This window comes from Balaenoptera borealis (assembly GCF_965194805.1).
Source record: "Balaenoptera borealis genome assembly, chromosome: 21".
NCBI lineage: Eukaryota > Metazoa > Chordata > Mammalia > Artiodactyla > Balaenopteridae > Balaenoptera > Balaenoptera borealis.
The window spans coordinates 7,208,410-7,236,335 of NC_138880.1; the positions used below are offsets into that span (position 1 = coordinate 7,208,410).

Below are 27,926 nucleotides of genomic sequence, written 5' to 3' on the forward strand. Positions count from 1 at the left end.
AGCCATAAAAAAGAAAGAAGTAATGCCATTTGCAGCAACATGGATGGAGCTGGAGGGTATTATGCTTAGTGAAACAAGTCAGACAGAGAAAGACAAATATTGTACATTATCAAGATTTCTCTTTTTAACCATGTTAAGTTTGAGGTCTGAATAGAGTCTGGAGTTCCAGGGGAAAGTGTTTATATACATATATACACACATATATGTATATACATACATACACCATCAAATGTATATATGATAGTATATGTGTGTGTTTATACATATAATCAAATCCATATCTCCATAGATATATGTGTATGTGTGTATTTTATATATAAATACTCATAGAGATAAATAAATAATGTGTGTGTGTAGCTGGATTAGATCTCTTCTGGAAAGTGTGCTGATAGAAAAGAATAGAGCACCCAGGAATGGTCCCCATAAGCCCCTTTGTGACCAAACTGTTTTGATAATCTCCTTGGCAGGAATTACAGAGCAGGTGTTGTCTCTTGTAAGTTTTTCACCTTTTTGTCCCCTGAGGTCTGTCCCCTAACTCTTGTCCTCACATCAGCTTCAGGAGATGACCCTGCCATTGCCATCATTCCTGCCACCTAGCAAGTTTCCAATTCCACCCATTCACAACGTGGCTAACCTATTTTCTTTGGAATAATCTTCCATAACCCTGTCAAACTTTAAATATACACATTGAAAGTAAAATAGACAATTTCACCGAGGGAAACTGGACCTCCTATCATAACTCGTTGTCCTGAACAAATTATATAAATAATAATACTTGCAACCACAGATGTTCTATTTTCCAGGAAAGCTCTGTAATAAATCCCCAAGCTATAGCACCAGCATAAAATGTTTTTCTCTTTTTCTGCTCACCAGTGAGAAAACAAATCATTGTATCTTTCCCCTCAAATAAATTTCAGTAATTTAAATTAATTTCAGAGGAAACCATGTTTTCTCCAGGTAGTATTTCAGTTCTTTAGTATTCTGGGTTCAGTTCATTTCTAGGTGGATATTAATTATCTTACACATGTGATTCTAGAATATTTTCATTAAAGCCATATGGTTCCTTTAAAAAAAGATGGTCTTCTCCAACCACCTAGAGGGGTGGGATAGGGAGGGTGGGAGGGAGACGCAAGAGGGAAGAGATATGGGGATATATGTATGTGTATAGTTGATTCACTTTGTTATAAAGCAGAAACTAACACACCATTGTAAAGCAATTATACTCCAATAAAGATGTTAAAAAATTTTAAAAATAAAAAAAAAGATGGTCTTTCATTTATAATTTTTATATGTACCTAAACAAAGAGATTCAGAATGCCATTCATTAATAAAACAAGTTCATTTTCCTGAGAAAATTGGAGGCCTCTAAAGTTCCTTTTTGATTTAATTTTTTTCAAAGAAGGACCAAATGACTCAGCACTTAATGCCTTGGACTTTCATCTGGCATTTAACTCTTTTTCCTTCTATCGTTACCCAGCTGCTCTATTAGTGTGCTGTGGTCATTTTGTAGTGTGCTAACTTGGCTAGGCTGAACGTTTTCTAGAATTCCCTTCCCTGTCTCGTTCCAGTTTTGTCTTTTTACACTTGAAGGTCAGCGCTTTCGTGGTTCACACAGGTCCACACCTGATTCTCCTGCAGAATGCACCCTTCACTGGGGTGGGTGGTGATAACCAGTGAGCAGTAACAAGGGGTTCCATCCATCCTCACAGGTTCCAGCTGGTGCTCACGAATTCCAGCTTGTCCAGGCTCTTCCCCACTTTCAATCCATTTCTCTTTCCAATGGCCTGTGCTGCATCCTTCAAGCTCCAGCATCAGATGCAAAGGCGACAGCCTTAGACAGTGTCTAACCAGCGGCCACGCTGCCTAAAGTCAAATCTCTGTTGCAAATCCCTGTGTGTAAGGGGTCAGGCGGTAGGGGGGGAACTGTCCAAGGTGATGCGTTTTCTCTCTGCCCCTGTCTGATTGCCAAATGACACCTCTACTCTCCAGACTTTAACTTAATTCTATCCAGCTGACTCCATCATCTCCGTTTTAAGCCCTGACTTGTATCTGCACACCTTGCCTGTTTCCAGCTACCTACAGGACATCCCCACTCTGATAAGGTACCATCACTTCAAAAGCCATGTGTCTAAAGCTTAGCTGACTGAAGTCCCTGCCGGCCTCCATCAGCATCCCTTCCATCTTCCAGGCTGGAGAAAGGCAGGCACCTTTGACTCTTTCCTCTTGTGGTCCATTCAGCAATGATTATTGAATGCTCCCTCGGAGTTCTAGAGGACAGCAGGGGCCAGGGAAGAAGTCCAGTGGGTGGCACTTTTGACCCTACATGTCCAGTTCCAACAGAGTTCTGTTTTCATGAAATTCCACACACAATTATTTTAAATGAGGGCTCTGCTATTTACTGTGGCGTCCTCACTCAAGGCCCTTTCCTCTGCACGTCACCCTCTGCCCTCCTCACTGCTTATTACCTGTGGGGCTGCAGGTCAGTATTGCTCATCCAGTGAGAACACTGGTGAGGCACACCCGCACTTCGTCCTCACCCCAGACACTGCGGGCATCACGGTCTCCAAATTTCAGCAAGAAGTCCCTGGCAAAAATCAACCACCGCTGCCTCATTGACAAACCCTCTGGACTTTTCGTCCCCTTCCTACTTGACTCTTTCTGGTATGAGGTGACTCTGTTTTGCACCCTCCTTCTCGAAATGCTTTTCTTCCTTGGCTTCTGAAGCATTAATCTGTCCTGTTCTCCTCCTACTTGAAAAGAAATATAAAATGCATTATTATGGGGAAAAGTGATGACGTCACTTCCTTTGTCACCCTGTGTGTGCGTGCACAAATGTGTGTGTGTCCCTGTTCTTCTCCATACACTCTCTTTGAATAATCTCATCTTTTCCCATCTCATCCACTTCAACAATCTCCTACGAGCTGATGACCCCTGAATCTGTATCTCAACTGTCATCTATGATCTGCATTCCAGTCTCATAAAACTAAATATCCACTGGAATCTCCACCTGAATGCTCCTAGACCCTTAAACTCATCCCACCCCAAACTGAATCTATCCTTGTTCCCCAGCCCAGGTTCATCTCACCCAAGCATATTTCTCTCATTTATTCATTTATTCTCCCTTCTCTTGATTCCTTGCATGATGTTATGTAAGATCACTCTCAGATATTAGCATTTAGATGCTAATCTAAAGATTTAGATTCTTTTATTATGTTCACCTGTTAATTTAGTCTCCTCATGTAAACTTTAGGCTTCTTGAAGGCAGGGATCACACTATTGGCTGGTCTTCTAGCCTTACAATACGTGACATTTAGCTACATATAAATACATGGAATCGAATGGACTTATTCTCAAGTCTTTGGCTCTACCAATGGAGGAACATGCCAGGAAATCATAACTACATCCGCTCTCTAAATCCAAAAGTAACAGATGCAATTCATCTTCTTTGAGTACTATTAGTAGGAGAAATAATTTTAAAGTGAAAAATATGTAAGGAAAAGAAATGTTCGAAACTAGATTTTGAAATCTGACTTAGAACTATGTCTTAAACGTTTCCACCTGCATGATCTTCCATGACTTGATAATCCATCTCCCCACCTCTGACCTTCTGATTGGACCAGTAGAGATGAAGACAGATGAGAAGCACATGGCTTATTAGGCTACAGGGGCTCTGTCCCCAAAGATGGCCAACCCTTAACTCTGAAAACCAGTCAAAACTGGAGGAGCTGGGGGGAGGCTGGGAAACAGAAGTGGGGCATCTCAGCCCCTCCCAGCCCCTACTTTCGCTTCCCGTGGTCAGTCCCCTGCAGGGGCAGCCTCTGACCTTTCACCCCGTGGTGGCAGGAGGAGGACCCTTCTCCATTTTCTCATGCCAGGCTCCCCAGACTCTCGGAGGCCACACATCTGCTATCCACCAACACTTCTCTGACTGAAAATGGTAATGAAGCTACTTATTCCCTGCCTGTCCTCCAAAAGGATAAAAATGGGTGGGTGAGTCATGAGCTCAGTACATCTACACTTGTTCCAGAATATTTGAAATCTTTGCTTTATGGGCACTAAGCTAGAGGAGCCAAAGAAATAACCATGGACAAAGCCATGATGGGGAAGAGGTGTGTAGAAGAAATAGTTATCTCCTTGAGTTTTCCATTTCTCACTTGCCTTTTTATAAGTCCAGAGTACATGGAAGCAGATGTTATTTCTTCATGCTTGCCTGGCCCTGGGCCCAAAGAGGCCAAGCTTGACCTTGCCTGTCCCAGGCCCCCTTCTGCCCTCTCTGCCCCACTCAACGACACCCTTTAATGTCTACCTCAGGCCCTCCCATCTAAATTTCTCACTGATAAGATTCTCAGATTTGTCATTTCACACCCCATTGTACAACTAACCCTGGGACTTCTATGGGAAAGTAGACAGAAGCAATATTTTTTCTTCTTCCCCAGTTAGCTAGCAGGTGTGTATGGAGGGAAGGGTATCACTTTGAGAGAAGAAAGCCATTCCCTGATATCACATCCTAAGGCAGGTCCAGTGGTCCAGGCTGTCACATCCTCTCAGGGGAATGAAGAAATTACTCACAATTAGCAGAGAACATCTTGGAATGATATTCACGATATTCCTTGGCTTTAGTCATTGTATGCTCTGTTGGCCTCAACCCTAATTAGACGGTTGAGAAAAGAAAGACTATTAATTTCTGCGCATCCACTGTGAGCACAGGATGAGATATTTTAATCAAAAGATCCAAGAACAATTCTCTTTCAAGGTTAAAAGAAAAATTAGCTGCATGGATAGTAAAAAAATCTGCTTTGGCACATAAAGCAGTTCTTGTTATGAATATCTGACTCAGGCTGACGCTTTTATCTGCATGCTATCTTATAGAAGCTGATCATTTGCTACCAATTCCTAGAACCACACACTAGAGAACGTGTTATAAGCATGAAGAGAAAACAAATAATTAGAATTGATTTTCAACCCAAGTTGGACAGATGAATGCCTCTAATCATCCTTCTTTGATCACGAATGTCACTTTTTCTTAATGTAATTTTCATTCCCGGTTTCTTCGCAGGAATAGCAATGAAATATCCAATCAGGTGTTGCAAGATTTAAATCATCCTATATAAGTCATGAGGGCTCTTCAAAGAAAACCCAGAAAATATGAAGTCTTGATTGAAGAAAGCAAAGGCTTTTTTGGGAAAGCCTTAGAAGGCAGAGCTTCTGGGATGGCCAAGACAACAAAACAGCAAGTGCTTTCTTGATGCTTCATCTTGTTCCTACTTGACATCTCTCCTGCACCCTCAGGTCATCTTCTCTCCTCCATTCCCAACTCAGGTTCCAGGCTGCTCTGGATCCTGAAAGCTGTACCTAGAACCTACTTTCCTGGTGGCAGCTGCTTGGAGACACAGCTGGGGATACTGAGTCTGGTCACCCGGCTCCGCTGCGCTGACAGCTGCTCAGAGAGCCCACCAGCCTCCATCGCTGAGATGGGCCACCAGCCCTCTCTCCCTCCAGAGAGACCCCAGAAGGAGAGGTTACTCTCTGGGATCACAAAGCTTTATTGTTGAGGCACTTTAAAAATTACACCAGTGCTTTAAGGATAGGGAAGGCAACTTGTTAATTTGTCATTCTCTGCTAAGTGCCTTGGACCCTAGGACGCAGTGGATTGCTCTGTAATAACTGACTCAACTACTGACCCAATCAATGGATATCCTGGAATTCTTTCATCATGACATGTTGTGTCACCGTAAACAGATCATCAGTGGACTAAATTCCATCCGCAGAATGCACTCTCTAGATTCACTGTAGAACTATCATTTGCATGTTCTAGAAGGCTAATTAGTGGCTTGTTACTGGATCTCTTGAGAGTTAAATTTGAAATGAAAGATGCCACTCCAATGTACATACACAATGAAATGTGCTGGTAGATCTTTTACTTGTACTTGTTTTCACTTGTACTTGTTTTCCTAAAATACTGGTGTGAGGGAGCCTGGCCCCTTTCCTGTCACTTTTAAATAGCCTCCTTCTAATCCACTAAATTTCCTGGCAGTAATGAATCTCTCAGAATACATTCTGATCAGGTCTCTCTTTTCCATGGAAAGCACACTTTTTACCTGCAGGACTCTTATAAAATACGGAATAACACAATCATAACATCTGGTTCTAAGAGTAAGAGATAGAAACCTGTGTAGTTGGTCTAAAAGGGTCCTTTCCAATATAGATACTCCAGGGCAACTAGGTTCTAATTTAGGTAAGATGCCTGACCGTGAAAATCTTAGCTATTAGTAAGTTTATCTTTAGCACTGGAAAGATGTTAGAAAACAGAATCTATTGTTTGAACTTTATCTATAATCAAGGAAAGAAAATCAGAGGTCTGAAACTCCTCGATTTGAGGCTATTACAAGATCTTTTTTGTTAGAACAGGAATAAATTCAGTGGTGATGGTTTTGGAAATCAAAAAGAGTAAAGAGCACATGTTAGCCTGTTGGGTGTCTTTAGAAGAAGAGGCACTTAAATAAGGAAGAGAAAAGACAGATATATCTCTGGAAAGTATAACAGGACCAGAAGCTGTGGGTAGAACTTTGAAGTAATTGTGTCCTGAGCTTGAAATACCACCAACATTTCTGAAAGCTAGCTATATAGATTTTGATTTATATTTGACTACTCAGCATGAAATGGACTGAGATTTCTTTGTGACTCTAAAAGCTATAGAAAAATATACATATTTCCTATTTTCTGTTAGGGATTATTCAAAGTGACACGTATATACTATAATGATGCTCAAAAATGCATATTCGGACTGAGGTCCAGATTTTGGTTCCATCTGGCTATACTTAACACAATATTGAATGGTCTAGATAATATTAACTCAAAGAAGAAAAAAAATCTTCAAAATATTTATCATCAAGTTACAACTTAAATAACAGTGGTTAACACTTAAAGAGGTGTCTCCCTCATACACGGAGATCATTTGTTTTTGAGAAAACCCTTCCAATTCTGAAACATAGGGGATTTATCAAATGCTGTGAATCAAAATCGGATTTAATAAGTTAATGTTGAGCTTAGCTAAGGATCTAGTATGTGCTGCAGCAGACAGATGCTAGCTAAGGATCTAGTATGTGCTGCAGATACATATTATTTTTTAATGGTGAAATAAAAATGCAAATGGAGAAGAAAAATGAGCTCCATATTATCAGAATGGTAAAGAAAATCTCTCCAGAGAGTCTCAAAGAATATTGGGAAAATGATTTTAGGAAATGCAGCCAGGAGCATAGTTCAATTTATTTTATTTACTTTCAAGGATTATAATCCATGGTCTTTGGAGAATAATGTGCTAATTACAGACGGCTGACAAAATGTAACTGGTAACAAACTATTGTATATAGAATGGATAAACAACAAGGTCCTACTGTGTAGCACAAAGAACTATATTCATTATCCTATAATAAACCATCACGGAAAAGATATGAAAAAGGAAGTATACATATATGTATAACTGAATCACTTTGCTGTACAGCAGAAATTAACACAACATTGTGAACCAACTATACTCCAATAAAATAAATTCTAAAAAAAAAAATGCTCTTTCTGATGTTGCAAGATTGAATACCAAGGTTGAAACTGTTGTATAAAATGAAGACTTGGAGCAGCTGGAAGGCATTAGACCACAAGAAACTCAGAATGAAACTGGTCTTCGGAGGACTGTCCTAGATAATTCTTTATATCCCACTGTCTGATTTAGGTCAGTTTGGGTTCTATACCCTGAACAGGTCTGAACTTTTTGTGAGTCCAAAACCCCAACTTTGGGCAAGCAACTAGAGTTTGCTATAAAGAATTCTGGACCAATATTACAGAAGAAGTACTTGGGATAAAGAAGTACTGACGGATCCCTCAGTATTCATCTGCCTGTTCCCCAAAGTCCATTTCAAATGTAATTTCATTATTACAGAATGATAATTAACACATGAGAAAAAAGTTCATACCAAGTACTGTCTAAGAAGTTTTGTATTTTTTGTTATTGTTGTTTTTTGTTGTTCTTAAAACTCAATCCTAGGAACTTCCCTGGCAGTCCAGTGGTTAAGACTTCGCCTTCCAATGCCTTCCTGGTCAGGGAGCTAAGATCGCACATGCCTCCAGGCCAAAAAGCCAAAACATAAGAAAGCGGAAGCAATATTGTAACAAATTCAATAACAACTTAAAAAAACCCCCTCAATCCTCACCACAGTCAGTTCTGCTAAGACTTTTTATAATCTGTCATATTTTACAGGTGTGGAAACTAAGCTCCAGACAGGTCTTTAAGTAACAAGCTCAAGGCCACCCAATCAGTAGATGTAGAGCCAAGATTGAACCCAGATGGTCTCCTTCCCAAGCCACTCTCCTGTACTCACCCCATGACCACCTTTCCTGCGGGCCCCCAACCAGATGCAACTACTTCTGAATTGCAGCAGCATTTTGTGCCAATATATCCTATGTTGATTTTAACTGTATTTACTTGACTACATGTTGCTTCCTATCAACTAGATTATACACTTGTTGAGAGGTAAAAGGAGCTCCTTCTGTTGTCCCCAAGGCCTGTTTCAACGCCTCAAACATAGCAGGCACTCAACAGATTTTGGTCATGGGAGTGAATTAAATGGGGTGAGGGGCTGATTTGTCCAATCACTCAAACCACTACCCCATTTACACTATGAAAATCCCAGCTAGAATGGACTTAATCCTCTCCTCCAGCCAAAGGGCAGAGATGGAGAGCTGGACTCAGGAACACAACCAAGGCACGTGTCCATCCCCATCTTATCTCCTCCGCCTACTCCCCTATCAACATTGACCTAAATGAAGCAAGGTCCTTCATCTATTTTAATTCAATTACCTGGCATTCCATGTTCCATGACAACTTTTAAGAGATTAGACAAACGCTGGCCAAATTCAACATTTTACCAAAGTCTGGTTGGAGTAAAAGTCAAGAGCAGCTAAATATAGCTTACAACTGGACACACTCTAGTGTCTAATGAACTCTGGGGAGATGTGTGAGAAGGGGTTACAGTAACTTACAAAAGACCCAGAATGAGTGTAAGGACAGAAGCCTGGACTGTTCAGGTGATGGGTCCAGGTTCCCTTTCGAGCCTTCCTCAACCCCCTCTCACTCATCCCATTTGCCTGAGAAACCACCAGAATGTGTGTTTGGTATTCATAGAGTGGAATGAAGTGAAAATAAGCTTCTTTCTCTACTTTCTCCTGATATGACCAACTTCACTTCTTTTGCCCCAAGTCATAGCCTTGGAAAAGCCCTTCCGCCTTTTGTTCAAGAACAGGATAAACAGGCCTGGAGGACACTTTTCCTCTAGCAGGACCTGAGTGTGAGGGGACTGGTCAATTTCTGGGCCACCCAGCAGGAGAGAGGTCAACACGAAAGAAGGATGACTTTACAGCTACTCTTCTGCCGCTGGAAAACACTAAAAAGTTTAAAAAGCTCAGTCTTGAAGCATAAAATTAGAGAATGTTGGGTTGATAGAGACCTTGACTGCCCTATATTCAATGAGGGCTTTGAAACTCAGTGAGGGGACATGATTTGAGAAGCAGTGACCCTGGGACTTGCTGCCCGCCTCCCAGGCCAGGCCTGTTGGGCTCCATCACCTCCTTCTGGTGGTTCTTTTCTCTCTTGACACAGATGCACTTTTCAGAACCACATCAGGTAATGGCCTTGCACCCTTGGAGAATGGTACTAGGTGACTCTCTGAAGCAGCCTGACAAAGAACATGAGAGGTGGGCAATGGGACCCACAATTAAAGCTGAGACTTGAAAGCATCGGCTCAGAACCACTCTGGAAACAGTTATGACTCACACAAATTTCAAGCAAGACAAAATAATGATTACAAGTCTGTCCAGAAGGAAGGGGGGTGGAAAACGAGTGAGCTAAAGAGCACTAGGGGTCATCAGTCATTCTATAAATAACATGGAAGAGTGAAAATGCTCCCCATTTAGTACTTTTCAAGCCCACAAAAGGCCTAATCTATTCACAGACTGTAATTGTAATGTATCCCTAGATATGGCACATAGAGCAAAAGCATGCAAGTGAGACTTAGGAAAAAGTACAGCTGTTGGAATTGCCTGTGTATTAGTGCCATAGAGAGAGACAGATCTAGTTTTTTTCTGGCTTCTCTGGAATCCCTCTACCTATAAGCTATTGTCTCCTCCATTTGAGAAGTTGGGCTCTGAGGTCTTCCTCAGAGAAGGGAGGGCTTGTGACAGCAGTGAACTCGAATGTTCTGTAAAAAACAGGGCTAACTGTGAAAAACAATCTGGAGTTTCCTTAAAAAACTAAAAATAGAGTTACCATGTGATCCAGCGATCCCACTACTGGGCATATGTCCAGAAAAGATGAAAACTCTAATTCAAAAAGAGACATGCTCTCCAGTGTCCACAGCAGCACTATTTACATAAGCAAGACATGGAAGCAGCCTAAGTGTCCATCAACAGAGGAATGGATACAGAAGATGTGGTATATATATATATATATATAGTGGAATATTACTCGGCCATAAAAAAGGAATGGAATTTAGCCATTTACAGCAACATGGATGGACTCAAGAGATTATCATACTAAGTGAAGTAAGTCAGACCAAGAAAGACAAATATCATATGATAACACTTATATGTGGAATCTAAAACCAAGATACAAATGAACTTATTTACAAAACAGAAACAGGTTCACAGACATAGAAAATAGATTTATGCTTACCAAAGGGGAAAGGGGAGGGTGAGGGATAAATTAGGATTATGGGATTAATAGATACACACTACTATATATAAAGTAGATAAACAACAGGTATTTACTGTGTAGCACAGGGAACTGTATTCAATATCTTGTAATGACCTATAATGGAATAGAATCTGAAGCTGTACACCTAAAGCTAACTCCATGTTGTATGTCAACTATAGTTTAATAAATAAATTTTAAAAAACAGGGCTAAATAGAGAATGCCCTTTGACCCACAGGCCCTGCCTCATCCCCATCCTTGTGCTGCATGAGGCACCCTATTTACAGTGCCTAGGATGCAAATCTAGCCCTTTGGCTAGAAAGACTTGGTGATATTCCACAAGCTCCACTTCCTGCAGGAGCTCTTTTGCCTTGGATTCTAGATTTTGCCCTTTATTCCAAGCCTTTTCAAGCAGCTTATGAATAATTATCAGCTGAAGAGAAATAACTTGACCCTCTTTGGGAAAGGACGGCTCTGTTTTCAACACTGTCTTATGCCCTGCCCGTCTCAGAACTCAGAACCAAAGTCCCAACCCCTTAGGTTATTGAAATTCTTGGTTAATGTCAGTAAATCACATTGAAAATTCTACCAAAAAAAATTCTATACTTTTAGCCTTCGAAGAAGTCCATGCCTTGATTTGGTTTTTGTTTGCTTGTTTCCAAAGAGAACATCTTCTTGGTATATTAAGCTATTTTTATTTATTATAAGTACAGAAGCTTCTTCATGTTGAGCATCTCTTGCAAAAATATTTATTTTATTATTATTATTTATTATTCCACCCTCCTCCCCCCCAATACACAACTAACTATTATCCTGAATGCAGGAACTGAATTCCAAGGTATTTAAAGCAAATATATTCTAGCTCTGAAAATTAGACTGAACATCCACTCAATCACTTCACAAATAAATGAATATAATGGGGAAATGGATAATATGAAGGCTTTCTCTGGAGGATTCATACTAATTGGGAAAAATTGCAGAAAAAGCAATGGATATCACCACTTCAGGCTTCTTCTCAAAGGAAGCAGCACATATAGAAATTACTACTAACTTTTGGTCAGTCTGATTTATTCTTTTAAACACTTGTACCTCATTTTCAACCAAGTGAAATATCAAAGTAAGTAATGACAAATTTTATAACCTTTAATTCTAGGTAATACAATGTCCTGAGGCTTGAAGTGTTCCCTAAACTCAGATTTAAGTACATTATGGGGGAATTGTTCATTAGTCTATGGTATGTACTCATCTGCCTTTAAATTTCATTTTAAACATTTGTACTGATTGACAGACTAGATCCCCCGGAAATGCTGAAAAATCTACCAATAGGCAATTGCTTTATATGCCAGTGTGATCATTTGCATTTCGAAACCTTTACTCTCATTAGCTATTGAATATTTCTCTTGCAATTTAACCATGGAGCAAAATTCGACAGTCATTTTGCTGTTTATGACATTTGCCAAAAAAAAAAGAAAAAGTCTTTTTACTACTAGTAAAGAACAATGTAATAATAATAGTATTATTTAAGTACTGTTATAACAGTTAGAGTAAAGGTTGCCAGTAACCTGACTTCTGTTCTTGACTCTGCTGACCAATTTTTTGGGGGACCTTGGACAAGTCACTGAACTTCTCTGAGACTCAATTTTCTAACCTATAAAGTGGAGCCTCTGGTCAATTACAGGGCTGCTGTGTGTATTAGATGTAACACTTCCAAAGCATTTTAGTCTGTGGCTGTGTCCCAGTCTCAGACAAGTCCCACTTTGGTTATCAGTGGTGGCGTCATCATCATCACCATCTTCTCCACCCGCATCCCTATGACCATCATCATTGTCATTATTGGGATTGGCATTGTAAGCAGTTGCCCAGAAAATACGACTGAAGGATTACTTATGGAACAAGGCATGTAGGTTTCACACTATATTAATTTCCTAGGGCTGCCCTTAAAAAAGTACCCAAAACTGAGTGTCTTCAAACAACAGAAATTTATTCTCTCAAGGTTCTAGAAGATGAAAGTCTGGAATCAAGGAGTCAGCAGGGCTCACTCCCTCCAAAAGCTCTGGAGGAGATTCCTTCTTGCCTCCTCCAGACGCTGCTGGCTCCTGGTGTTCCTTGGCTTGAGGAAACAGAACCCCAATCTCTGCATCTGTCTTCACGGGGCCACCTTCTCCGTGTGTTCGAATCTCCCTTTCCTTTCTCTCATAAAGACACCATAAATCATTCTCATAAATCCAGAAAGATTTCATCTTGAGATTCTTAACTTTTACATCTGCAAAGACCCTATTTACAAATAAGGTCATATTCTGAGGTTCTGGGTGGACATAATTGGGGCAGGGGAGGGTCACTGCTAACTTCAATAAATGCTCAAGGCTGACTGGGACATGTTTTAGGAAAAATTTTAAGTCTGAATTCAGGATTCGTAGAAAAGAATACCAGGATCATGAGCAAAGCATGGGAAGTGGAAGCATATTTGTTGTGTTCTTGTCATCATTAAACACTCATCTTTGAGGGAAGTGAGACTTAAAGAAGGTTTGTCAGTGCCCAGGGTCACTCAGTGGCAAAATTGCACTAGAAATAAAATTCAGTGTCCTTTCCACTACACAACTGAATCATCTCTGCTCATCTCAACGCTCCTCTAGAAATGACTGCAAAAATATAAATATAAGACCTTGAAAATTACTGACACTTTAATACTTATGTTGACTTAGTCAGATTAGAACAGTTAAGAACCACTTGGCTGACTTCCATCACACTAAACTTCCACCTGAGAACAAAATAAAAACTGGATACAATTTAAAGGAAAAACTTTTGAAAGCCTTGAAGAGTTGCTGTAGTTGACGTTGGTATACTTCAAGGAAAATACTACTAGTAACAAAGAAGGATATTTCATGATGGCAAAAAGTGATTAAAAAAAAAAAAGGGCCCATACAATAAGAATACATTAAAAATCCCTAAATTTGTAAGCATCTAATAATATAACTTTAAATATATAAAACAAAAAAGAAAAGATAGAATTAAGAAGACACATAGGCAAATCATATGTACAGTTGGAGGTTTTTAATTATGTCTGCTTCTCATGGATATAAAAAGCAGACAAAAAAATCAGTAAGAATATACTGATTTGAACAAGATTAAGAAACTTGGCCTAATTGATAGATAGGACCATTTATTTATATTTATATTTATATATATTCTTTTTCAGATTCTTTTTCATTATAGGACCTATACTTTTATATTAAGAAGCCAGGGGAAAATGCAAATTAAATCCAAAGGAAGTAGAAAGAAGGAAATAATATTTTAAATGTCATAAAATAACTGTACATAAAGAAAATCAACAAATCCCCAACATTTGTTCATCAAAAAAAGAAAAACAACTAATAAAGATTGATAAACTTCTAACAAGAAAAGTGATCAAAAAAAAAAAAAAAGGGAGAGACACAAATAAACAGTGTTTGGAAATAAAAATATTCCACAAGCATTAAAAATAAAATTAGGGGATAAAATGAACAATTTTAAACCAATATATTTTAAAATGTAAATGAAATGGACAAATTAATTGAAAGAAAGCTTATTTAAGCTGATATAAGAATAGAAGATATGAACAATGCTGTATTAAAGAAACTAAATTTCTAAGAAAAATACTCCCATAGCATAAATTTTTAGGCCTAGATGGCTTCACTAATGAATTCTTCCTTGTATTTAAGGTAAGAAATAGCAGCAGTCTACCACAAACTCATTCAGGGATTAGAAATAGAATCTGTTTATCGAGGCCCTCACACACTTGAAACCAAACCTAACAAAGATATTACAAGAAAATTATGGAACTGTCTGTCTCGTAAACAAAGACAGACTCATATACACACCCAGGATACTCAAATCTGGCATAAAGACAGATGAAATGGCCTGCGGGACAGAGCTATGACAATTATTTTCTTCAAGGTTTCTTCAACCTTGTGCTTTTGTGGTTTAAAAAAAAAAGCAAACTGTCTTGTTTATTGGAAAGAAGGCAGCACAGCAGGAGACGTACCCTTCTGAAGTCAGGTATACTTATTAAATTACACCAGGGAAGCAATGCCCTTTTTCAAAATTCATCATAGGACTCTCTACTGGCAGCCCCTGCAGTCCTGTGTCCAAAGCCTGTCTGTGGCGGCTGAGTGACACGAATTAATTAAAAGCAAGAGTCAGATGCTGCTGGGTCCAGTCCTGGTTCTGCCATTTTTTTGGCAAGGTGGTGTTGTGAAAGTTACTTCGCCTCTCTGAGCCTTAGTTTCTCAGATCAAATAATGGGTCAGTAATATGTATCTCAAGGTAGTTAACGGGAATAAACAAGGTATTAGGTGTGACTATGCCTGGTACAAATTCTGTCACGTGAAGTTTTATAGGTACACATAGAGAGGTAGGTATTTTCCTGAAGCTGGAGATGCTATCTATCTGCATCAGTTATTGACATGATTCTTGCCACCTAAAGTCACTGCTGTCTACCTTTTTCTATTTATGAAGAGCAATAAATACATGCCCCTAAAAGATGATCATTTACTGTTGCAGCTCCTTGTAAGGTGTCTGTGCGTACGTCAGATGCATGCTCGTTAGAATGCATACGGTATGGCTCACAACGTGAGAGTCAGAGAGATGCTGGAGGGACCGTTTTGGGGGTTGGGGCAGCAGCTCCCAATAATCAATACAAGTGCTCTAGGTGCTCAGTATCAGAGACAGTCTTGTTTCTGAAGAACCTCCTTGATAAAAGCCCTTTGGGGGTGGATCAGAGTAAAGCAAGTGATGAAAGCAGCTTTGACTCACCGAACCACACTATATTGAGGAAAAACTGAGAGTCAGTGGGAACTCTGGGCTTAAACTCCTCCCCTGAAACCAGAAACCCCTGTGAATCTATGTCTTTGCAGTATCTTTGCCAAGAAATTTCCCTGCCTGGAATGTACCTTCCTATCCGTGCTTGGAAAATCGTTACGCATCTTTTCTCCTTTTTTTTTTTTGGGACATATTTATTGGAGTATAATTGCTTTACTGTGTTGTGTTAGTTTCTGCTGTCGTTACTCATCTTTTAAAAATCACAGATTCACTCCATCAGGAATGGTCATGAAGCTCTTAATACGTATCAAGTGTTGTGCTGGGGGCTGGGTGATAATGGAAAACAAAATCAGACCCTGACTTCATCCTTAAGAGCTCAGCCTCTGCACTGATGTCGCTGGAAAGCTTCCCCTCGATGCTCCCGTCCTGGTCCTCAAAGATCGGGGTGCCCACATTATGGTAACAGAGAACAATCTATTTGTTTACATGATTGTTTCCCCAGCCTGGCAGGGAGCTCCGCAAGAGGAAGGCCTAAATCCATTCATCTTTTCTTCCCCAAGGCACACTCGGGGTCTGGCACACAGTGGGCGCTCCATAAACCTTTGTTAAATGAATCATTCATTATTTATGAGGCCCTGATACAGTCGAATCTGCTCAATGATTCTGCTAATGAATATGAGAGAAATGAAAACAATTATATTCAGGAAAATTACATATTTTTGAGATATTCTTTGTTTTTTCCTATTTTATTAGATTTTATTAGCAGTCCTAGCAGCTACTTTAAAAATACCTAAAAGCTAATGTCATCGGTTTTCTAAAAAGATGAGCAGTATAAATACAGGGGAAATGATGCCTGATTAGACTTTTCTGGTTTAAAATCATGAGAATTTGGGGGAGGGGGAATGGAATGAGCTTCCATTGAATTGAAAATAGCTATGTATGTGAATGACTTAAAATTCCAGGGGATTTGTTAGGTTTCCAGACTAAGCAACAATATGCTTCTAGAAATAGAAAGTGGTCGAAGACATTCACAGAATTAGACTTCACAACACGGAGGTCTGGACCATCCTCCAAGTAGAGACTACATTGCTTATTTAAAAACACTTAATATAGATCTAAAAGTTTCCTGAAGTTCATACAAATGTGCTGACTAGCCTTGAAAAGAAGGAAAAAATGAAAAAAAAAAATATTGTCATTACTGTGTCCAAAAAAGGCAAGAAGTCATTCTTCAAGCAGCGCTAGGCAGACTCTGGAGGCTTGAGCAGCATAAATATCAAGGGAACCTTGGAGATAAGAGATACAGTTTTCATCTACTTATTTTGAAATAAGTAAAGTGGTTAGCCTTTATTCATCATGCTAAAAGTTACATACAAAAGGACTGAAGAGTGAAAGCATGAAAGTACCTACTTGGTCTGATGTTTAGATCCTTTCAGATGGGCATGATACTGTTCTATTGAGTTTAGAGAGACACTGCAGATGGTACATCTGTAATTGCGCCTCAGACCTGTGGATGACAGACACACAGACCTGGTTAGCTGCATCCTTGTCTTCAACCACCTGAACGAATACTACATCTCCAAAAGGTCAGGGACAGAGTCTCTTAGAAGCCATCTGGTCTACCCCACCAATAACACTTCAATCCTTCCTTCCAAGAGCCCAGCCGACAGGTTCCTCAGAAGAAGTATGACTGTGAATACTTTGGAAGCCGCCTGCCCCCTTGCTGGATGACTGAAATTATTAGAACATACTTCTTTGAGGTAAAATGCTTCCGGATACGTCGTAACCCAAACAAAGAAGCGCTCCGTAACCCAAACAAAGAAGCAATCTATTTTTTCCTTACGGCAGAGAGACATGTAAGCTGTCATTTCTGCAGTGAAACTTGAGACTCCAGAGAAAATCTCGGTCTCAATTCCTCTTCCACCTCTATTCCAAGGACCGAATCAGAAATTCAAGTTTAGATATCATTCATCTGAGCTCTTCTCCCAAGACCATCTTATAAAATGTAAATACCCAGGAGGAGGATGGTGTCTTAATTTAACCCACATATAAACTTACTTTCCACCAGAGAGTTGAAAAGAAAGTTATTGACTGTTTACCCATTTCATTCATTCATTAATAGTCAACTTTGGACCAGGCACTAGGGATTCCAGGATGAATAAGATGCTCTTTGTTTCCAAGGAGTTTAGTGAAAACCTTGACTCCTCTGTCGCTCCTCATCTAGAGTCAGATGTGTTTGAAAGAAGCATCAACCAAACAACTTCCACAGCTCATATTCCTGCTATGTCCCATCAGAGTGGAGAGGAAAAGTAGATTCAGGGTCATGGTCTGAGACTTTGGATTTTAAATCCTGGCTCCAAATATTCCTCATTGTGTAATGTAGGGGAAGCCACATAATATCCCCCTGGCCTCAGTTTCTTCATCTACAAGATGAAGACGAGTCCATCCACATCACAAGGTTTTATAAGAATTAAGTGAATAAGTCTATTCAAATGCTTAGCAACTGAGACTTGCTGTTCTTAATTTTGCTCCAAAATTCCATATCTTCCCATTGTCAAAGCCAGGATAGTAAACAGCTATAGCATTTTTTTCCCCCTGATGAATGCATAGTATTTTCTTTCTAAGACACAAAAATCATTCTTATTTTCCTCAAAAGAAAATAATGCACAGTGTTGGGAAGAATTTTGTAACCTGCTATCTGGGTGACTTGACACAAATTATTTGACTTCTCTGAACTTCTGTTTCCTTATAGGATTGTGGGAAGGACTGAGTAAGATAAGGCATGTATGAAGGAGCGTCTGGTATACAACAAGTGATAAACATAAACTAGCTGGTATTATGATTGCAAAGAGATATTACAAGGGAATCTTTATTTCCCAGTATCTTGGAGGAAGCCCCCTGTTGAAGCTCTAAGACACAGATGCTAGCTACACCCCCATGACTAAAGTGGAGTGTGAGAGCCCCAGTTCAGCGCATCCAACAGAAGTGGTCAAGAGCCATTTTCCAACTAAAGCTGATCCCTCACCACCAGTCTGAAAAAGAGATTGGAGAAGAAAGAAAGGAATAGGGAATTTCTTAAAAGGAGCTCTATCATACTATGAGTTTGGCTTAACCCTCTTCCATGTGAGATGGGGGATTCCTTCTCTCTCACCTCGAACCCATGGGAAAAGGATTCAGTGGAACTACTCAGAGAGCTTGAGGAATGCCTTATTGTCCTTGGAGCCCAGTGTCCTGGACTCGACAACACTGGCAAGATCCAAAGTCTGGAGCCTGTGTCTACTTAGCTACTCTGATGGCGAAGTAAGAGAGGTGGAAGGACTGGGCCTGACCTGTATTCTCAGAGCTTGTCAGAGCAAACGATGTGAAGTTTCCCACAGACCACGTGTGTGCCGTGTATGAACGGTGGGGGCAATGTGACCTCAGCGGAAGGATGCTAGCAGGGTTCAACTGGATATCTAGGGCCTTAAAGTGACCCCAGAGGAGGTACATAGCCTATGGGCTAAGTATCAAGTAATGCTGAGTTCCTGAAAAAGCCATGAAATCACCCCATGAGAAAGAGTCAGGCAGTGTCTATGCGAGTTTTGTATAGGTATCTATCAAATAAACTTTTATCTCCCTCGCCTTTCTAACCTGATACCCTGCATCCCTCAGCCCTGGAGGAACCTGAGGCAGAGGTAAAGGAAGAAAAGCAAAAGCCACAGGCTGAGAGGAAGAGAAGAGCCTATGCACCCTTTTCCCATGGCAAATAGGCCGCCCAAGCAGAACTGAGCTAAGGGAGGGGGAAAACTCACTTCCAATAAAGTTTGGAGCTGTTTAAAAATTATTTTTCTACCCTGTGTGAACTAAGAATGTCACCTGCCATTTCAGTAGACAAAGGAGTCATCAGCCACTGCAGGCGCTCCTGGCAGTGGGGCTCCCTGAGGGGATTCAGGATGGAGAAAAACAGGATATTGGCCCGAGATAGTTAAGATGCATATCAAAGGAATGACTTCAGTGAGCCCAAGACTCTTGCCATACATAGAAAAGCGCTAAAATCATTAACTTGAAATGTTTTGTTCTTATGATTAGCAGTAATCTTGTGATGTTTGAACACATGTTTTTTTTTCTCAGCAAAAACTCCTATGTATCCTGGCTTCTCCCTTACCTTTTTGGAACACTCCCTCAGAGCTATCTGAAAGGCTGTATCCCAGGCTAAAGTCCTCAGTAAGTTCACTGAATAAAGCATAATTCTCAACCTTGAACCTGTGCAGTTTTTTTCAGTAGATTAAAAGCTACTGAAAAAAACTTGGATATATCAGTTAAGGACATAGAATTTTGTGTATTTAAGAATGAAAGTAAAGAACTCTTTACTACTTAAAAGTGAGCGAAAATTCATGACACTTACCCTAGTTTTTACCCAAGGGGTAGGAAAAAATTAACCCCACAGAGATGGCATGAAAGGGCAGTGGATGGCAAGAACAAAGTTACTTCTGATTACATCCAATGAATCCTGCTTGCTGAATATTGCAGTGCCATCAGAATTGCTCTTATGTAGATAATGTGACAAAGGGCAGAACTTCCTGTGGACTTTCAAATTCCTATAGCCCAATGCATGTTTCTGAGAAACCTGTTAGACATGACAGGATAAGTTGGTTTGGCCAGTGTAAGGACGAACTTATTTTGTTTTAGTTTCAAGTACATGATAATCGGACACTGACTGACCTAATTGCTCAATTAAGAGTCAATTCAGTTACGGGAAAAAAGCAATGAGACCACAGGATCTTCTTGGTGAGCAATCTAAGGGACTCAAAATTTTTCAGGCACAGATTGACAGTTCACAGACAAAAGAGACAACTCTTGTCTCTCTATTCCCTCAAGCAGTGACTCCCAAACGTCCCAGGGCATCCTCTGGGGATGGTGCTCAAATGCAGATTCCCAGGCCCAGCATCTGCAGGTTCTGATTCTATAAGCCTTGGATGGGGCCTGGGAACCTACAAGAAGTTTCAGACTTGTAACCCGCACCTCCAACACACATACACACCCACCTTACAGAGTACCGCCCTCTAGTGCCATGGTCCTTTTGTTAACTTGAACTTGTCAGAACAATACTGGGTCTTAAAGAAAAAAGTTACAAAGAAGAGCTGTGCTTCCAAGGCTCTTCCATTTCACTCGCAGGTGTGCATGACTCAGGAAGATTACCATAGTCCCCAAACCCAGGGGCAATAAGTTATCACAACCTACATGTGAGTTGTTTGAATGCTTATCTGGGGCTGAGCCATTCTCCTCTGTTATGCACAGAACATGAAAGCTAGCTTCAGCCTTCCTACCTCCAGAGTTCTCCATCAGTCTTGTCATAATAAACGGTAACCAGTATTTATATGGGTCCTCTTCACACTGCAGACTCATCAAAGGTCTCCTCATAATGAACGGAGGTTGAGCATGGCAACAGGCATAAATATATATGTTTAAAAGTGGGCGTTTCTAAGAGCACCAACAAATCTAAAAACTATTCTGATCTGTTGCTTTTCCATTACAGTTCTCCTGCTCTGCAGCCAAACAGAAGCGTGGGCAGGAAATATTTGGCACGTTATTGTGCTGCAACCTGCAGGGAGCATAAACTAGGAAGGCAGTGCATATAAACAAAAAAAAAAAGAACAAAGGCAGAGAAGGGGCAGAGGAGTCCTCCTCCACACGTGACACAGTGTCCTTGGTGGGAACCTAGGGCTTTATTAATGCTGAGTTGAAATCCTAATGACTTTGGAATTACACAGCTCCTTTTTCCACAGAGAAATAGAGAACCTTATTAAACAAAAATGCTAACTTTCTCATTCAATTCATTTTCAATGAAATACCATTTTATGAGTATCCCGAAACGTCTGCAGACGTAAAGGTTATTTCTGCAGAATTGCCAGTGTGTGTTCAGAAATATCGTCCCTGCCTGCAAGGACCTGACAATCCAGCTGGAGAGGGAAGATATGTATAGAAACAGCAATGGTACAAGGTCAATCACAAAAAGTACCACAGTCAGGATGAAGTGGAATGCTAGGGGAATGAGAGGAGGAGATTGTTTCCAACTCAGAGAATCTGGAAAAGTTTCTTGAAGATGCTTCACTTTTGCATTTATATTCCCTAGCACAGTGTGTAAAACAGATGGTCCTGGAGAGTTTAGCAGTGTGACTACTCAATGTGTCTTTTCAATTCTAGCAAAGCTAGACTTCAGATGCCCCTGTAACTTCAGTTGCATCCATTCTACATTAGAGAAACATCACTGTGCCTTTATCATGATGCCAGGTATTTTGCCAAATGCCAAGAATGTAGGAGAATATAAAATAAATTTTCATATGGAGCTACTCAGGTAGAAAGACAAGAAGCAAGGAAACAAATAAAAACATTGTGGAAGTATTGCACAAGATGTGAAGAGGAAAATGAGAAAGTCACAGAGAAGAAGGCTGGTTTTGGATAGCATGGTCAACAGAGATCTCTGAGAAGCGTGAAATGAAACCAGAGAGATGAGAATTAGCCTGTGACATGAGGAACTGGTTAAAGAGTTGTCCAGGGAGAGAAAAGAGCAAACAGAGAGACCAGGGTGAAGTGGACTTGGATCCTTTAAGGAAGAAACTGTCGTGAAACAAGCAAACGAACAAAACAAAACAATCAGAATTCTATATCCAGCAAAAATATCCTTCAAACTTTCAAGTGGAATAAGGACATTTTCAATAAACAAAAACTAAAAGAACAATCTGCCAACAGACCTGCGCTAGAGAAATGCTTATAAAGTTCTTCAGGTGGAAGGCAAATGACACCAGATGTAAATTCAGATCTACAGGAAAAAATAAAGAACACCATAAATGATTAATATGTTGGTGTCTTTTTTATTGCTCTAAATTTATTTGAAGATAGAGAGCAATTTAAAGCAAAACTATAACACTGTGCCATGTATTGTGGTGCTTATACTGTATATAGATGTAAAATATGTGACAACAATAGCCCAAGAATGGGTAGGAGTTTGAGAGCTCATGATATTGTGTATAAAATCTAATTAATAAATAATAAATTTACCAATATTAACTCTAAATGACAGTGGTCATTTAAGGATGCATCCTAATCCCCTAGAAACAAATATGAAGATATAAACCTAAGGAGACTATAGAGAAAATGAAATAGGATAATAAAAATATTTGATAACCCAGAAGTGGAAGTTCCTATATGAATATCAGACAAAATAGACTTCAAGACAAGAAATATTTCCAGAGATAAAGAGGATGTCTTGTAATAATACAGGGAGAAACTCATTAGGAGAACCTAGCAATTGTAAATCCAATTTAGCCAATAAAGCATAAAGAACAGGAAGCAAAAACTGATTGAACTACAGGCAGAAACAGACACCATAATTATAAGAGATTTAACACTCCCCTCTCAGTAAGAACAGAACAGTACGACAAAACAAATAGTATCTAAGTGAAACTATCAACCATATTGTACCAACTGATATTTATAGAACAGTACACTCAACAAGTGGAGAATACACAATCTTTTTAAGTGTATATAGCAAGTAAACTAAGTTAGGAAATATGCTAAGCCATTGAAAATTCTTACTAAATTTCAAATATTTACATTTCGTACAGTGGTTTCTTTGACTACCACTGAAATTAATAAGAAATAAATATTAATAGCATTTATGAAAATACCTAAATACTTCCAAGTGACCTATTATCAAAGGGAAAAATCCAAAGGGAAATTAGAAAATATGTTGAACTGAATGATCATGAAAATACTACATATCAACAAGTTTATATTAATCAGTTTTTAAAGGAAAATATATAGCTTTATATTAGAAAGGATGAAGGGTTTAAAATCAATGGTCAAAGTTTAAATGCTATGAAAGTAGAAAAAGACAAGAAAATTAAAACAAAATCAGGTAGAAGGAAAGAAATAATAAAGAGAAGTCAATGAAATAAAAAACAGAGTACAGAAAAAATAACAAAACCAAAATCCGCTCTTAGAAAGGATTAATGCAAGTATTAACCGTTAGAAAGTTTCATGGAGGTTTAAAAAAAAGCAACAAATTACTAAAATAAAAGAATTGTTTCTAATGCAGATACTACAGACAGTTTTAAAAGGATAATAAGAGAACATTATGAATAATTTTATGTCAATAAATTTGACAAAGTATATGAGATGGGCAAATGTCTTTAAGAATTCAACTTACCAAAACTAACACAAGATGAAATAGAAAATTAGGGTAGCTATTATCTATTAATGAAACTGAATTTATTGTCCAAGGTTTTCACACGAAGAAAGACCCAGAGGATTTCACCAGAGAGTTGGATCAAACATTAAAGAGTTGCAGTATCAACTTATACAAACTCTTTTAGCAAACAGATGAGAAAGAAACACTTCCACACTTGTTTTTGAGGTAAGATAACACTAATTTTTTAAAAAAATTGATAGAATATAAAAGAAAATAAAATTGCAAGCCAATATCTGTCATGAACATGACAGAAAAATCCTTTAAAAACTAGTAAGAATCACATTATAGATAAAGATATTTCTGTATGTATGTATACATACAGACATATAACAGTTCCATCATAAACAAGTTTGTCTGTTACAGGAAGTAAGACTGGTTTAACATCTAAAAATCAAATTATATAATTCACTTTGTTAACAGACAAAATGAGAAAATAATGTAAGCTTAATAGATGCAGAAAAGAGCATTTGACAAATTTCAACATCCATTCATGTTCAAAATTCTCAGCCTACTAGAAAAGAACATCCTTAATTAATAATTAATAATAAAGAGCACTTATCAAAACCTACAGCTAATATTATATTAAGCGGTGAAATACTGAAGTTTCCTAAGACCAGGAAAAAACCAAGAATGTCTTTCTTATTTCTATTCAACACTGCACTGTAGATTCTAGGCAGTGCAATAGGAAAAGTAAAAGAAATGAAAGGCTTGCAGATTGGAAATGAAAAAGTAAAACTGTCTTTATTTGTAGAAGATATGATTGTTTATATAGAAGATCCTAAAGGATCTACAAAATAACTACTAGAATAAGTGAATTTAATAATGTCACAATACACAAGGCCAACAGAAAAAATTGCATGCTTGAAATAGCTGCAAACGACTGATAAATACATTTGTAAAAATACCATTGTAACAGTATCAGAAATATTTTAAAACACTTAGGGATGAATTTAATAAAAGATGTACAAGACTGAAAACTACAAAACATTGCTGAAAGAAATTAAGAGGAACCTAAATAGATACAGAGATATATACACCATACTCATCAATTAAAAGAATCAATACTTTTAAGATATCAGTTCTCCTATAGATTCAATGAAAACTCAATCAAAATTCCAACAGTCTCTTCCAGAGGGTTTCACTGGAGAATTCTATCAAACACTAAAGGATTACAGAGATCAGTGGATTCTAAAATTTATGTGGAAATCAAAGTACCTAAAATAATTTTGAAAAAGAAAAAAGTTTGAGGACTCACACTTGAGGATTTCAAGATTTGCTTATGAAAGTCGATCAATCACAGTAGTGTTACATAAGCATAAGAATGGACAAAATGCATCAAAGGAACAGAATAGAGAGCCCAGAACTAGACCACACCCAAAGAATCAATTGATTTTTTTCACTTTCATTGAGATACAATTGACCTACCGCTCTGTATAAGTTTAAGTGTAAGGTATACCCCGTAATGACTTGACATACATATACTGCTACATGATTATCACGATAAGTTCAGTTAATATCCATCATCTCAGATTAAAAAAAAGAAAAAAATTTTCTTTGTTATGAAAAATTTTAAGATCTACTCTTAGCAACTTTCAAATATATCATACAGCCCTGTTAACTATGGCCAGTATGTTGTACATTACATCCCCGGTACTTATTTATCTAATAACTGGAATTTTGTACCTTTTGACCACTTTCATTGATTTTCAACAAAGATGTCAAGGCAATTCAATGGGGGAAAGAAAGCTTTTTCAGCAAATGGTGCTGGAATAACTGAATAAATGCATGAAATAAAAAAATGAACATCAACCTCTACCTCACAACACACATTAAAAGTAAGATTGATTACAGACTTAAATGTAAAAGCTAAAACTATAAAGCTTCTAGAAAAATACGGAGGAATACGTCTATGAACTTGGTATAGGCACACATTTCTTAGGAATTAAAACACGGTGAACATAAAAAAGAAAAAAGATAAATTGGATTTTACAAAAATCAAAAGCTCCTGCTTATAAAGAGACCCATCAAGAAAACCAAAAAAGTAAGCCACATCCTGGGAAAAAAATAATTGTAATTCATATATCTTGTTCAGGACTTCTGTCCAGAATATATAATTTACTCCTACAGATCAATAAATAAAAGACAAACAATCCAAGTTTTTCAAAGGACAAAATATTTGATCAGATATGTTATAAAAGAAAACATAAAAATGATTAATAAACACATGAAAAGATGCTCAACATCATTTGTCACCAGGAAATGTAAATTAAAAGAACAATTAAACACCATCTCATACCCACTACAAGTGCTAACATCAAATAAAACAACATAAATAACAACAACATAAATAACATTTGGTTATTTACCAAATGTAAATAACCACATAGAACAGCTGAAATTCACATACAGAAGAATGTAAAATGGGAAAACTGTCAGTTTCTTATAGATAGGCTTACCCTATAACTCAGAAATTCTACTCCTAGACATTTACCCAAAAGGAACAAAAACTTAGGATTAAAAAAATGCTTCTGCAAAAATGCTTATAGTAGCTTTATCCATAATAGGCGAAAACTCAAAATAATCTAAATGTTCATCAATGCAAGAATTGATAAGCAAATTATGACGTATTTATATAATGGAATAATATGTGGAAACTAAAAACCAAACCAAACCAAACCAAAACAAAACCTACTGATTTATGCAACAACATAAATTAGCATCAAAAACATAATGTGTAGGTAAAGAAGTCAGACAGAAAAGAGCACAACAGCACAGCTATGCTGTAATGATAGAATTCAGAGCAACGTTGCCTTCTGGGATGGGGAATGACTGGCAGAAGACACAAGAGAATTTTCCAGAGTAATATAACTGTTCTATATCTTGGGATGGTAGTTACAGGGTATATTCATTTACCAAAAGTCATCAGATTATATACCCAAGATCTGCATATTTCATTTTATTAGAAAAAAAAGCCGGAAGGATGTGGTTCTAGACAGAAATCTCAGCAAACCTGAGACTTGAGTTTACCCTCATTTACTCCCTACAACTTCTATTGTTTTACATTCCTAGAAAGTAAACTTTATATTCCTACTTATGCTTTGATAACCTTGTAACTCTCCAAGAAATGTTTGCACATGTTCTGTATTATAATGGTTGCTAAAGCTGGAAACATTTTAAAAGATGATTAATAATATGAAAGTCAAAAAAATAAAGTCTTTGGTTTTGAGTTCTTTCTTTCTCCTCTACTTCCTAAATATTCATGAATCAGACTGTCTAGTAAATGGATGTGTCATCTTCCGGTATAAAAAATCATTATCTAGGACTTCCCTGGTGGCACAGTGGTGGTTAAGAATCCGCCTGCCAATGCAGGGGACACGGGTTCGAGCCTTGGTCCGGGGAGATCCCACACGCCGCAGAGCAACTAAACCCGTGTGCCACAACTACTGAGCCTGCACTCTAGAGCCCGCGAGCCACAACTACTGAGCCCGTGTGCCACAAGTACTGAAGCCCACGTGCCTAGAGCCCGTGCTCCACAACAAGAGAAGCCACCGCAATGAGAAGCCCGTACATCGCAATGAAGAGTAGCCCCCGTTCGCCACAACTAGAGAAAGCCCGCGTGCAGCAATGAAGACCCAACGCAGCCAAAAATAAATAAATAAAATAAATACAATTATAAAAAAAAAATCATAGCTAATCCTTATCTTATATATGCCATATAGAAGCATTGTTGTGCTTACTTTACCCATCTACTCATTTACTCTTGGCAACATTCTAGGAGCAGACACAACCGTTATCCTTCTTTAGCAGATGAGGAAATTGAGGTACAGAGACTTAGTCAAAATCACAGAGCTAGGTGGAGACACAGCTGGGTTTGAACCCATCCCTCCTACTCAGGCTGCTTCTCACACCATGCACGTGGCCCTCCTGGGACAGGAGGAATAGAGTCACAGAAATACGTAAGGCTCTTTAGAGCTCATCTGGTCCAGGAGTTCCCACACTGGTGACTAGAGAATCAGGTGGGAGTTATTAACAACACAAATCCCAGGCCTCACCCCAGATGACTGTGATTCAGTGCATCTAGAGTGGGACCTGGAAATCTACATTTTGGAAAGCTCCCCAGGGGGCAAGTTTTAGAGAAACCATTGGTCTAGTCCAAAACCCCA

At 38.7% G+C, this 27,926-nt stretch overlaps 1 protein-coding gene across 3 annotated transcripts in view; it reads right to left on the reverse strand.

The window, feature by feature from the left end:
- Nucleotides 1–27,926, reverse strand: part of ZMAT4 (zinc finger matrin-type 4) — a 422,482-nt gene that overhangs the window by 105,919 nt on the left and 288,637 nt on the right. For all 3 annotated transcript variants that reach the window (XR_014239095.1, XM_082375085.1, XM_082375084.1), the window contains exon 6: nucleotides 16,944–17,040. Coding sequence is in view for 2 of the 3 variants with exons in the window: in XM_082375085.1 (XP_082231211.1) it covers nucleotides 16,944–17,040 (97 nt within the window). In the remaining variant the exon portion in view is untranslated. The remainder of the gene's footprint in view (nucleotides 1–16,943; nucleotides 17,041–27,926) is intronic.